General features: G+C 61.4%; 1 protein-coding gene across 3 annotated transcripts in view; it reads left to right on the plus strand.

Annotated features, from left to right (window-relative positions):
- Window positions 1–13,174, plus strand: part of LAMA5 (laminin subunit alpha 5) — a 51,607-nt gene that overhangs the window by 16,019 nt on the left and 22,414 nt on the right. For 2 of the 3 annotated variants that reach the window (XM_023251034.2, XM_045053410.1), the window contains exons 7-22: window positions 5,013–5,128; window positions 5,454–5,572; window positions 5,725–5,815; window positions 5,997–6,131; window positions 6,282–6,341; window positions 10,204–10,344; window positions 10,425–10,562; window positions 10,659–10,793; window positions 10,879–11,013; window positions 11,088–11,225; window positions 11,701–11,753; window positions 11,987–12,092; window positions 12,208–12,260; window positions 12,348–12,453; window positions 12,777–12,876; window positions 12,979–13,135. In XM_023251034.2, the coding sequence (XP_023106802.2) occupies window positions 5,013–5,128; window positions 5,454–5,572; window positions 5,725–5,815; window positions 5,997–6,131; window positions 6,282–6,341; window positions 10,204–10,344; window positions 10,425–10,562; window positions 10,659–10,793; window positions 10,879–11,013; window positions 11,088–11,225; window positions 11,701–11,753; window positions 11,987–12,092; window positions 12,208–12,260; window positions 12,348–12,453; window positions 12,777–12,876; window positions 12,979–13,135 (1,783 nt within the window). The remainder of the gene's footprint in view (window positions 1–5,012; window positions 5,129–5,453; window positions 5,573–5,724; window positions 5,816–5,996; window positions 6,132–6,281; window positions 6,342–10,203; window positions 10,345–10,424; window positions 10,563–10,658; window positions 10,794–10,878; window positions 11,014–11,087; window positions 11,226–11,700; window positions 11,754–11,986; window positions 12,093–12,207; window positions 12,261–12,347; window positions 12,454–12,776; window positions 12,877–12,978; window positions 13,136–13,174) is intronic. The other variant, XM_045053409.1, reaches the window with a different exon arrangement.

A 13,174-nucleotide genomic window follows, 5' to 3' on the forward strand; every position in this document is an offset into this window, starting at 1 on the left:
GCTGATACTGCAGGGCCAGGCGGGTCTGGGGCGGACAGAGGTGCCAAGAGATGTAGCCGAGTCTGGATGGGGGGCCCGTGGAGACCCCTGCCCGCTACGGGGAGCTAGCAGGCCGCCCCTGCCGCTTCCCTGGCCTTGAAATCCTGTAGCCCCCACCTCATGCATTTGGGGTGGGGGCCTGCACTGTGCTCTCTGCAGGCCATTGTCCACACCCCCACTTATGGGGGGGGGCAGATGAAGCCCAGACAGCAGGGGAGGTCACCCCGTTTGTGGCCTCATGAGTGGCGAGCCCCAGGCCTCCTCAGATACGGCCAATGGGTCGGAGGAGGGAAGGGTACGTTCACCTGGCCGGATGACGCAGGCTGGCTGCCCGCCTCCCGGTGGCCCTCCGGACCCATCCGGCCCGTCCTGCGGCCCTGTGGCCCCGACTCGGGCCCTCGCCGGCAGCATCGGCTGCTCAGCTCGGGCCCCGCTAGTTGCTCTGGGAGATCGGGTGCCAAGTGGGAACACGTGCCAGCTGGCGGAGGCGCCTGCTGGGCGCCAGACCGGCCTCAGAGGAGACGCGGGCCTGCCCTTGCCTGCCGGGAAGGCGTCGGTATCTGCTCTGACTCACCTGCACACGGGTGTGGACGGGGCTCAGCTCACCCTGTGGGGCACGAGGGGTGGTGCCCACGGGGCGGCTGCCCCAGACCACAGACGCCGACCCCCCCATGCCACGTCCCAGAGCTCCAGCCTGCCCTGCTCTCCCTGTTCCCATCTCCCACACCTCTGCCCTCCTCCCGGGGGGGGGGGGCTCTGCCCCTTACAGCCCCCGACCCACCATCTCCCGTGGGTCTCTGCCTCCTCCCCCGCCTCGGCCTGCACCATCCCCACCTCCTCCACCTGGAGCACCCTCACCTCCTCCTTCACCTGGAGCACCCACACCTCCTCTTCCTCCTCTACCTGGAGTACCTGCACCTCCCCCTTCTCCTCTACCTGGAGTACCTATACCTCCTCCTCCACCTGGAGCACCCACACCTCCTCTTCCTCCTCCACCTGGAGCACCTGCACCTCCTCCTTCTCCATCTGGAGCACCCACACCTCCTCCTCCTCCACCTGGAGCACCTGCACCTCCTCCTCCTCCATCTGGAGCACCCACACCTCCTCCTCCTCCACCTGGAATACCCTCACCTCCTCCTCCACCTGGAGCACCCTCACCTCCTCCTCCTCCTCCACCTGGAACACCTACACCTCCTCCTCCTCCACCTGGAGCACCCTCACCTCCTCCTCCTTCACCTGGAGCACCTACACCTCCTCCTCCTCCACCTAGAATACCCTCACTCCTCCTCCTCCACCTGGAGTACCCATACCTCCTCCTCCTCCTTCACCTGGAGCACCCGCACCTCTTCCTCTTCCTCCACCTGGAGCACCCTCACCTCCTCCTCCTCCACCTGGAGCACCCTCACCTCCTCCTCCTCCACCTGGAGCACCTGCACCTCCTCCTCTTCCTCCACCTGGAGCACCTGCACCTCCTCCTCTTCCTCCACCTGGAGTACCCGCACCTCCTCCTCCTCCACCTGGAGCACCCGTACCTCCTCCTCCTCCACCTGGAGCACCCGTACCTCCTCCTCCTCCATCTGGAGCACCCACACCTCCTCTTCCTCCTCCACCTGGAGTACCCGCACCTCCCCCTTCTCCTCTACCTGGAGTACCTATACCTCCTCCTCCACCTGGAGCACCCACACCTCCTCTTCCTCCTCCACCTGGAGCACCTACACCTCCTCCTCCATCTGGAGCACCCACACCTCCTCCTCCTCCATCTGGAGCACCCACACCTCCTCCTCCTCCACCTGGAGCACCTGCACCTCCTCCTCCTCCATCTGGAGCACCCACACCTCCTCCTCCTCCACCTGGAATACCCGCACCTCCTCCTCCACCTGGAACACCTACACCTCCTCCTCCTCCACCTGGAGCACCCTCACCTCCTCCTCCTTCACCTGGAGCACCTACACCTCCTCCTCCTCCACCTAGAATACCCTCACTCCTCCTCCTCCACCTGGAGTACCCATACCTCCTCCTCCTCCTTCACCTGGAGCACCCGCGCCTCTTCCTCTTCCTCCACCTGGAGCACTCTCACCTCCTCCTCCTCCTCCACCTGGAACACCCTCACCTCCTCCTCCTTCACCTGGAGCACCTACACCTCCTCCTCCTCCACCTGGAATACCCTCACCTCCTCCTCCACCTGGAGCACCCTCACCTCCTCCTCCTCCACCTGGAATACCCTCACTCCTCCTCCTCCACCTGGAACACCCTCACCTTCTCCTCCTCCACCTGGAGCACCCTCACCTCTTCCTCTTCCTCCACCTGGAGCATCCTCACCTCCTCCTCCTCCACCTGGAGCACCTACACCTCCTCCTCCTCCACCTGGAATACCCTCACTCCTCCTCCTCCACCTGGAGCACCCTCACCTCCTCCTCCTCCACCTGGAGCACCTACACCTCCTCCTCCTCCACCTGGAATACCCTCACCTCCTCCTCCTCCACCTGGAGCACCTGCACCTCCTCCTCTTCCTCCACCTGGAGCACCTGCACCTCCTCCTCTTCCTCCACCTGGAGTACCCGCACCTCCTCCTCCTCCACCTGGAGCACCCGTACCTCCTCATCCCGGAGCACCCGCACCTCCTCCTTCTCCACCTGCACCACCACCATCACCACCATCTCCAAGCCCCCTGCACCCTCTCCCCCATCTCCGTCACCACCACCACTACCCGCCTGGCTCTGTTCAGAATCCCTCATTCGCTTTCCTGCTTTCCTTTGATTTGGAAGTTACACGTTTTCTTTCTGTTGCTGTGTTGCTGTGTTAGTCGCCTGGGCCGCTGTGACGAGATCCCATAGACACATGGCTTATCAACAACAGAAACACACTTCTCACTGTTCCGGAGGCCACGACGGCCCACTTCCTGGTTCTTGGTGTGTCTTCACGTGACAGAGGGGGTGATGGAGCTCTTAAGGTCCTTTCGTAAGGACACTAATCCCACTAACGGGGGCTCCACCCTCAAGACCTAATCACCCCCCGAAGGCCCCACCTCCCAGTACTGTCACCTTGGCCGCTAGGTTCCGTGCATGAGTTCTGGGGGGACGCAGACATTCGGCCGGTGGCCGTGCTGTTTACTGTAGCGGTGAGACCCTTGCTTAGCGTCGGGCATACGTGACCAGATCGAAGCGTAACCAGCTGCTCTGTGGCCCTGATGGCACAGCGCCCAAGAGCTCTGACCCCGTGCATGGTGCTTCCGTCCAGCGGGAATGTGTGGTCTCTGATGACGGCTGTTGTCTGTGGCTGTTTTGTCCCCGCTCTTGGGTGGGGGGGGTAGCTTGGCCGACTAGAATTCTGGTTGACGGCTGTGTCTGTCACACTTCAGAGAAAGCATTTCGCTGTCGCTTGGTGTCCTCAATGGGTGGGAGAGTCACTGTCACATGCACTGTTGCCCCTCTGGTTTGTCTGCCCCTTCTGGATGGTTCTGTGACCCTCTCTGCAGAATATCTCTGTGGCATCAAGGAGTGGTTCTGTCTTCTCTTCCTCAAACTCATGCTTTCTGAATCTGAGAGAGTGTTTCTGTTGGTTCGGGACCATTCCTGGCCATCGGCTCTGACCTTGCCCCTGACACCTCTTTCCTTTTTCCAGAATTCTGTTCCATAGACGGGAACTTCTTACGGTTTCCTTCTGTCTCCGGACTTCACGTGTGCTTCCCTATCGGTTTTCTGAGCTGCCTTTAGGTGATTAGTTTAGGTCACTGAACCTCCAGCTGAGAGTAGCCTGTCCGTTATCTGGAATTTTGGTGATTGAATTTTTTGTTTATAGAAGTTCTGATTGGTTCTTTGGCTACACCTGCCTGTTTTTCATAGCGTTGCAGTTTTGTTTTAGGTTCCTTTGGTTATAACTTTAACGTTCGTGTTTTTGGTTTCTTTCCATTTGCCCCCAAGTTGCTGGGGTCGTGTCCTGCTGATCTGCTGTGTTGGCTGCGTGTTGTGTCGCTGCTGGGCCCCAGACTGGGAATGATCACTCCAGAGTAGTTTTGTGAGGGCCTTTGCCAAACACCCCAGGGTATCACTAGCCCAGTACCACTTTTTACATTAATTTTTGGTGCCCTGACCGTGCAGACCACGGAAGAACCAAACGACAGGTGCGGACTCTACGTTACGGACCCTCAGAGCTGGGGTGGAGACAGACCGGCTTCCTGGGGCCACCTCTCTGTGGCAGCCACTCCTGCTTCCTCTTCCACGGAGGCTTTCCAGACGTCCCCTGGCCCTGAGGGCGAGCAGTGTTGATTCCCAAGGCCCTGCAGACACTCTGGGGGGAGGGGCCGGACCCGTGTGATCTGAGGCCTGGGTCTCCGTGGACCAGCTTCTGAGGTCCTGCTCAGGACACGCACAGTGCCTGCAGCTGCGGTGCTGGCCCGGGACCAGAGTCAGCAGCCCCGAGCTGTGGTTCCTGCCCCCGCCTCGGTTGAGTGACGGAGGTGTGTGTCGGGTGGGGCTTGGGCATGGGTGTTCCGCAAACTCAGTCCTCAGCTGCGGCCAGCTGTCCCCCTGACCACTGAGCCAACAGGAGCTGCTCTCCAGCACAGCAGGCAGGCTTCCAGCCGTCTGGTGTCCACCCCCGCTGGAAGAGGAAGCAGTTCCTGGCCACTTGCCCCTGGGGCGGCGCCCTGGATGCCTGGGGGTATCTGGCTGAGCTCATACTGCTGAGTGAGACCTGGGCCTCGGAGCTGGCCCAGGGAGGCTGTGGGCTCGGCCTTAGGGCCCGGCCACAGGGAGGAGGGCTTAGCTCCATCAAGAAGGACCCGGGGCTCTAGGCTGACCTGCAGGCAGGGGCCACCCACACCGGCCACCGAGTGCCCTATCCCAGCCCCCCTGACACGCATCCTGGGCCCTCCTCCCATCCTCCCTGGGGGCTGTGCACAGCCCCTGCCATCTTTCTCCTCGTGTCCCTTTGGGTCCACGGTGGGGCCATCCTGTCTCACGTGTCCCCCACAGGCTTCAGTGTGCCTGTCAGCACAACACATGTGGGGGCTCCTGTGACCGCTGCTGCCCAGGCTTCAACCAGCAGCCGTGGAAGCCGGCAACCACCGAAAGCGCCAACGAGTGCCAGTGTGAGTGCCCTGCACGTGCCTGCGTGTGCACACGCACGTGCTCACACGCCTTTTCCCTCCGCGTGCTCTGGCCACGTGGCGGGCTACCCCCCCCACCCCCCACCCCCCACCCCCGCCCCCCACCCCCGCCCCCCGCCCCCCACCCCCGCCCCCCGCCCCCCACCCCCGCCCCCCACCCCCCACCCCCGCCCCCCACCCCCACCCCCCACCCCCCACCCCAGCCGGGCCACACCCGGGGTCCCCGTCGTCTGTGAGGTATGCCTTGGGGGTTCCCGCGAGAGGGGGTCAGGGAAGGCCTGTGAACAGCCACGCCCCTTCTCTCCAGCCTGCAACTGCCACGGCCACGCCCACGACTGCTTCTACGACCCGGAGGTGGACCGGCGCAACGCCAGCCAGAACCTGGACGGCGCGTACCAGGGCGGGGGCGTGTGCATCGACTGCCAGGTGGGATGGGGGCGTGGTGGGAACTAGGGCGCGGGCGGGGCTCTAGGGGGGTGCGGGCAGGGCCCCACGCAGTCTGCTCACCCAGGGCGGGGGGCGGGGGTGGGAGTGGGGGAGCACGCCCGGGCTCAGGGGCCGCGTATCCGCCACCCCAGCATCACACGACCGGCATCAACTGTGAACGCTGCCTGCCCGGCTTCTTCCGTGCCCCGGACCAGCCCCTTGACTCTCCCCACGCTTGCCGCCGTGAGTGGGGTTGGCCCGGGTGGGGCCTTCCGGGGGCGGGGGCGTCCGGGGTCTCCGGCTCCCTGCTCCGCTGGGGTCCCCACCCCGCCGTGGGAGGCCCGGCCGGGGTCTCGCCCGGCTTCCCGGGGGGCAGCCCGGTGGCCCCGGGGCCGGCCGTCTCACGACGCCTCGGCCCGTCCAGGCTGCAACTGCGAGTCGGACTTCACGGACGGGACGTGCGAAGATCTGACCGGCCGCTGCTACTGCCGGCCCAACTTCACCGGGGAGCGCTGCGACGCGTGCGCCGAGGGCTTCGCCGGCTTCCCTCGCTGCTACCGTGAGGGCGTCCGCCTGGGGGGTGGGGGGACCAGGGCTCGGTCCCCAGAGCCCTGGGAGGTGGGGGGACCCAGGGTGGAGCCTCTGGTCCTGCCCGCGTGTCCAGTGGTGCTGAGCCGACCTGGCTGACCCGCAGCGTCTCCTCCCTCAGCAGCGTCCTCCTCCCCCAACCACACCGGGGAACAGGTGCTGCCAGCCGGACAGATCGTGAGTAAGTGTCGCCCGAGGTCCCTGTGCTGCCCTGGGCTCCGCTAGAGCAGTGGGGCGGGGGGAGCCCCGTGAAGGACCCCAGGGGAGGGGGGGGTTCACTGTGCTCACCTTACTTTTGGTTCTTGTGTATTTTTTAAGTTTATTTTGAGAGACAGAGTGGAGCAGAGGAGGGGCAGAGAGAGGGGGAGAGGATCCAGGCAGGCTCCACGTGGTCAGTGCTCAGAACCTGACCTGGGACTTGAACCCACAAACTGTGAGATTGTGACCTGAGATGGAATCAGAGATCAGACACTTAACTGACCGAGCCACCCGGGTGCCCTTTGGTTCTTGTATTTTCATGCAAATAATGCATATTCGTGCTAAAAAAAAAAAAACCAAAAAACTTTCCGGAAGCATGGGTAAGTATAAAGCAGAAAAAAAAAAGATACCGAGATTGCACCATTTACAAATAAGCCCTCTTCCTACAGCCAGGACCTCCCTGTGTGCCTGCACACTTCTGCAGACAGCCACGTGTACATGAGCTTTGTAACTGTTTCCACCCGCTGTGGCCCTGCAGACGTGTCCCTCCGTGTTCCGTGTCATCCCAACAGATGTAGCGTTTACTTCACTCCCAATTGTTAGAAATTTAGGTTCTTTCCAATTGAGAAAAAAAATGCTACGATAAACATCCCTGTAGCTGAAACTTTCCATAAATTCTCAGTCATTTCTGCAGAACGATTTCCTAGAAGGTTCTGAGTCACTAGACATGCATGTTCGGGGACAGTTTTGGCTGCAGGTTGCCAAACCGCTCTCTGAAACGAAAGAGTGTCCAGTGCAGTCACGTTAGCGGCGTCAGCGGACGCTCAGGGCATCACCGCAGCGACAAGCTGCTTGCGACCGTCAGCCCAGCTGGCAGGACGCTCACCTGTCAGAGACTGCCTCCCCCTTGTCTTTCTGGAATCAGGCGCGCCTTTCAGCAGATGGTGTGTCCCAGTCTGATGGGCGTCCACGTTGCTGGCGGGGCTGAGCTGTCTGCACACTCAGCAAACGATGCGTGGCTCACAGGCCGGTGCCTCCACCGGCAGGGTCCCCTGCCTCGTGTCTCAGGGACTCTTCTCTCCTGTGCTGCCGTTTCAACCCTCCGGTGGTTCTGTCGACACTTGTTGCCTCTGACTCAGTCGTATGGAGGTGGTGCGCCCTAAACTCACTTATTCTTGTGTCGCTTGGTCTTTGACGGTCTCTTCTGTACGTTTAAATGTCTGTTCTTCATCAGTGGCGTAAACAGCGGTCAACAGACTTCTTCCAGAAAAGCCCAGACAGGGCCTGCCTTTGATCTTGAGGGCCGGGTGTCCTTTCGTGGCTCGTGAGCCCCGCTGTCGTGTGCCACAGCTGGAAAGCGGTGTGGACTGTGTGAACGTGAATGGGCCTGGCTGTGTTCCGATAAAGCTTTATTTGCAGAGCAGGCAGGGGAGCCAAGCCCTTGGACTACAGTTTGCTGAGCCCCCGCATAACTCCCAAAAGCCCTCCGGTCCCTGTGGCCCAGGGTTGGCGCTCCATGACGGCCATGCTGGTGGTGTATCCAGGGCAGTCTGTTCCTTGTCCAAGGAATTCCGTTGTGTCTTTCCTAAAATTTTTTTTAACGTTTATTTATTATTGAGAGAGAGAGAGCGTGAGACAGGGGAAGGGCAGAGAGGGAGACAGAATCCAAAGCCGGCTCCAGTCTCCGAGCTGTCAGCACAGAGCCCGACGCGGGGCTCGAGCTCACAGAGTGTGAGATCATGAACTGAGCCGAAGTCGGACGCTTGACCCACTGAGTCACCCAGGCGCCCCTATGGTGTCTTTCCTAACGCAGACCTTTGTGTCTGTATCTGTCGGGGAGACCGGTTGAGGGTTTTCTTGGTGTTTTTCTTTGGTGTGTGTGCCATCTTGTTTTCATTTTGTAATTCATTTTGTAAAATACTTGGGAAATGACCCTCGCTTGGGCGGTTTAAAAATCACGGGAATTACCCATTTCTTAAAAGTTTGATAGGACTTCCGAGACCACGGGCCCTGACACCTGTTGTTTACTGGAAGTCTTCGACTGTGGTTCTCGTTCCCGTGGTTTTGTATCTGTTGATTTCCTGCCTCAGCCTAAGTCCATTCTGGTCGTTTATATTTCTTAGCAAATTGCTTACGTCTTTTGGTTTTGTTTTGTTTTTTATTAAAGATGTTTTAAGTTTATTTTTTTGGAGAGAGACAGACTGTGAGCAGGGGAGGGGCAGAGAGAGACAGAGAGAAAGAGAGTCCCAAGCACGATCAGCACTGTCAGTGTAGACCTGAGCCGAAATCAAGAGTTGGATGCTTAACCAACTGAGCCACCCAGGTGCCCCTGGATTTTAAAACGTAGTGGTATAGAGCCACACACAGCGGTCTGTCATGATTTCTACCTTCCCTTTCGTTTCTCTCATGGTCTGTTTTCATTTTCTTTCTTTTCCTCTCTTCCTCTTCTGGAAGTTTGCTTAATTTATTGGCGTTTCCAAAACACAGCTTAAGATTCCACCTGTAAGACCTGCTGGAGTTTTTTTCTTTGTAGTTTGGGGGAGAGATGTTGTTTCCTAATATTGAAAACCTTGAATTAAAACCTTTCATTCCTTCTACTTCTTTTTAAAAAAAATTGAAGCGTAGTTAACGTTCAACATCCGGGGAGTTTCAGGTGGACAACGTCTTCGTTTGATATTTGCACATATTGCGAAACGATGACCACGGTGAGCGTGCTTAGCGTCTTGTCGCTACACAATTACAGAATTACTTTTTCCTCATGATGAGACCTTTTCAGATCTTTTAGCAAATTTCCAATATGCCATCCAGCACAGTGAAGTGCACATCACAGCCCCATAGCTTTCTCGTTTTTACACCTGGAAGCTTATGCCTTTGGACGCCTTCACACCTTTCTCCCACCCCTGGCCCGGCAGCCGCCAACGTGTTCTCCGTATCTGTGAGCTTGGTTTTTTGTTTCTGTTCTGGATTCCACGTATAAGTGAGATCACACGGTATTTTGGTTTTTTTACTTTCTTTTGTTGCTGTTTGGATCACTTCTTGAACTTATTATTTTCATTCTGTCCTAGTTACAGCAAGGTGTGAAGCATTGGGTCTCAACCAGGGGTGGGTTCGATCCACGGGAACGCGTCTAGGGCAGGCCGTTGCTGCGACTGCGCCGTGCCAGTGGCCCTTGGCTTTATTCAGGAGCCGAACGGAGGCCTCTGAGCTTTATCTTGTGAAAGGAGACATGGCTGGCAGGGACGTGGCCTCGGTCGGGGCTGCTGCTCTTGGCTGTGTCCCTTCTCCTCCCGCGGGGTCTTTGCTTCCCGCGTTTGGCTAGATTGGGCAACAGAACGTGTTTTGGTTTTGCACAGTTGGTGTTTCCTTCTCGGGGGGTCACAAGTTCCGTTTTTGTCTCCTCATCTGGCCCGGGGACAACCTTCCATTTCTGACAAATATCAAACCATTATCTTCTACAAGCGACAAAAATTAAATAGTATTTACGACCTCTTCTCAGACGTAAGTTGAGACGTTTGGCTCACTTTTCTTCCTTCTCTCCAACCCACAGAGTTCTTTATAAAGACTACAATGTTCTCTATGATTTTGTTTGTATGTTTTCTCTGGGGGGGGCGAATGCCTGCGGTTGACTTAGCTGTGTTAGCGACAAGTAATTACCCGGACTACAGCCGTCCTGATCTCCTTGCTCGCAGTTTTCCAGAAATGTGGGCTTTGCCTTCTTGGGATTTTTGTCCTTTCATTCTTGTATGAGCGCATGAGGCGTAAAGAGAGTTTGCGGAGAGAAGAGGTTTTCCGGCGGGGAGGGCTGGGGTCTGCGAGGCGCCTGAGACTCCCCTCTCACCCCCCAGACTGTGACTGCAGCGCCGCCGGGACCCAGGGCAACGCCTGCCGGAAGGACCCGCGGGTGGGACGCTGCGTGTGCAAACCCGCCTTCCAGGGCGTCCACTGCGAGCTCTGTGCCCCGGGGTTCTACGGCCCGAGCTGCCAGCGTGAGTGTGGCCCCATGTCAGTGCTCGTGCGGGCCCCCAGAGTCCGCACCCTCTCTGAGTGTGGCCACCCCTCCCTGCAGCCTGCCGGTGTTCCAGCCCCGGAGTGGTGGATGGGGACTGCGACCCTGACTCAGGCCACTGCGTGTGCCGGGAGGGCTTCGAGGGGGCCGCGTGTGACCGCTGTGCCCCGGGATACTTCCACTTTCCTCTCTGCCAGCGTGAGCGAGGCCACCCCAGCGGGCACGGGGGTGTGTGGGGCCCAGGGTGTGGCCTGCCTGGCTCAGGGGGCCCCCATGTGCTCCTTCCCTCTATAGTGTGTGGCTGCAGCCCCGTGGGGACCCTGCCCGAGGGCTGCGATGAGGCCGGCCGCTGCCCGTGCCGGCCAGGGTTCGACGGCCCTCACTGTGACCGCTGCAGCCCGGGCCACCATGGCTACCCCGACTGCCATGGTGAGCGGAGGGCCAGGGCGGGGCCCCGGGTGGAGCGGGAGGGCCACCCACAGGCGCCCCGGGCCTAACCCCGTGTCACCTGCAGCCTGCACCTGCGACCCCCGGGGTGCCCTGGACCAGCTCTGCGGGGCAGGGGGCGTGTGCCTCTGTCGCCCCGGCTACACGGGCGCTACCTGCCAGGAATGCAGCCCCGGCTTCCACGGCTTCCCCCACTGTGCCCGTGAGTGTCCTCGCCGGGGGAGGGTGGGCGGCCATGTCCCTCCTGCCCGCCCACACCCTGCCTCTCTCACCCAGCCTGCCGCTGCTCCGCCGAGGGCTCCCTGCACGCGGCCTGTGACCCCCGCAGCGGGCAGTGCAGCTGCCGGCCCCACGTGACGGGGCTGCGGTGTGACGCCTGTGTGCCCGGCGCCTACAACTTCCCCACCTGTGAAGGTGAGGCCGGCGCGGGGTGCGTGGTCCGTGTAGTTGCCCCTTCGTTCCTGTGTGCCCACGCCCGTCCACGCGCCGTGTGTGCTCACGCGTGCGTTCGTGTGGCCGTTCACGCACTGTGCTCACGTGGGGGCCCGCGTGCCACGTATGTGCGTCTGTGGGCCTCGTAAGTGCGTGCACACGTTTTCACGTGATTGTTCTTGGAAGCGCGTGCTCCCTCGCCGTGTTCACGCGCTCTGTGCGCCTACAGCGTGTGTTCACACGTTTGCATGTTCCCTGTGGCGGGGGAGGGCACGTGTCTTTGTAGCCGAGGGAACCAGAGCACAGAGGCACCCTGCATGTGTTTGCACGCCTGTTCACATGAGTGGGAGGCACATGTGCTGGCTCCCACAGAGCCGTGGGTCCTGGCCGGGCCCGGGGAAGCCCTTGGCCCTGAGTCAGTGACTGAGAAGTGACCAGAGCCCGTGTCTCCCCACAGCCGGGTCCTGCCACCCTGCCGGCCTGGCCCCGGCCGATCACACCCGTCCTGAGGTGAGCCCAGGTCAGCCCTCAGTGGAGTTCAGCCTGTCACCTCCAGGGAGACCATCGCTTCCCCTGCTGCCCTGTCACCTTGGCAACCTCAGGGCCCGTTTGTTCCCTTGGCTGGTCCTCGGTCTGCATCCCAGGGACATGCCCGAGATGGGGCAGGGTCGGGGCTCCAGGGCTAAGGGTTTCAGGTAGAAGGGCAGGGACCCATTCCGACCCTCAGTCTCATCTTCTCCCAGGCACAGGCCCCTTGCACGTGCCGGGCTCATGTGGAGGGGCCGAGCTGCGATCGCTGTAAACCCGGGTTCTGGGGGCTGAGTCCCAGCAACCCCGAGGGCTGCACCCGTGAGTCTGGGGGTGGGTGGGTGTCGGAGTGCTGGGAGGCTCTGGGGCACGGGAGCGGTGTAGGGAGGCGAGTGCTAGCCCCGCAGGGTCCAGGCCCGCTCTGCCTCTCCCCTAGGCTGCAGCTGTGATCCCCGGGGCACGCTGGGTGGAGTCGCCGAATGCCGGCCGGTGAGTCTGGGGGCCGAGGTGCCCGGGGGCTGTGGGGCAGGCGCGTCCCGACCCTCCCTGCTCGTCTCACCTTTTCCCCGGCCACAGGGCGACGGCCAGTGCTCCTGCAAGCCTCACGTGTGTGGCCAGGCCTGCGCAGCGTGCCGGGACGGCTTCTTCGGGCTGGACCGAGCTGACTACTTTGGCTGCCGCAGTGAGTGACTGCGTCCCGCGGGGAGGGCCTGGCTGTCGTGCGGGCACTCGTCGGGCAGCCTCCGAGAGCCTGGCCAGGCCGGTGCTGGGCACGGGGGCTGCCCTCTCTCTCCTGTGCCCTTGGCAGACGTCACTTAGTTGGCCCCGGGGTCTCGTGACTGTCCGGAGCCCCAGGCGGCCCCTGCGGGTCGTGGGAGTGGGCTTTGTGGCCCCGTTGCTCTCTGCAGATGGTAGACCGAGCCCCAGGGGCCCGGGCCCGGTGTGGGAAAAGCGCCAAGGCCGGCTGCGGGTGGGCGGCACTGACCTGGCTCCCTCCCGTCGCAGGCTGCCGGTGTGACGTTGGCGGTGCGCTGGGACAGGGCTGTGACCCGCGGACGGGCGCCTGCCGGTGCCGCCCCAACACCCAGGGCCTCACCTGTGCCGAGTGGGTGCCCCACCCGGGGGGCTGGAGGGCAGGGGGCCGGAGAGCCAGCTCGTCCGGTAGGGGCCCCGGGGGACTGCCCTTGACCGCCCCTGTCGTGGCCAGGCCGGCGCGGGACCACTACCTCCCTGACCTACACGACCTACGCCTGGAGCTGGAGGAGGCGGCCACGCCCGAGGGCCGCACCGCGCGCTTTGGCTTCAACCCCCTCGAGTTCGAGAGCTTCGGCTGGAGGGGCTATGCGCAAATGTCGCCCATCCAGGTGGGTGGGGAGCTGCCCGGCCCAGGTCTCAGCGTCGAG

This window comes from Felis catus, chromosome A3 (assembly GCF_018350175.1).
Source record: "Felis catus isolate Fca126 chromosome A3, F.catus_Fca126_mat1.0, whole genome shotgun sequence".
In the NCBI taxonomy this organism is placed as follows: Eukaryota; Metazoa; Chordata; class Mammalia; order Carnivora; family Felidae; genus Felis; species Felis catus.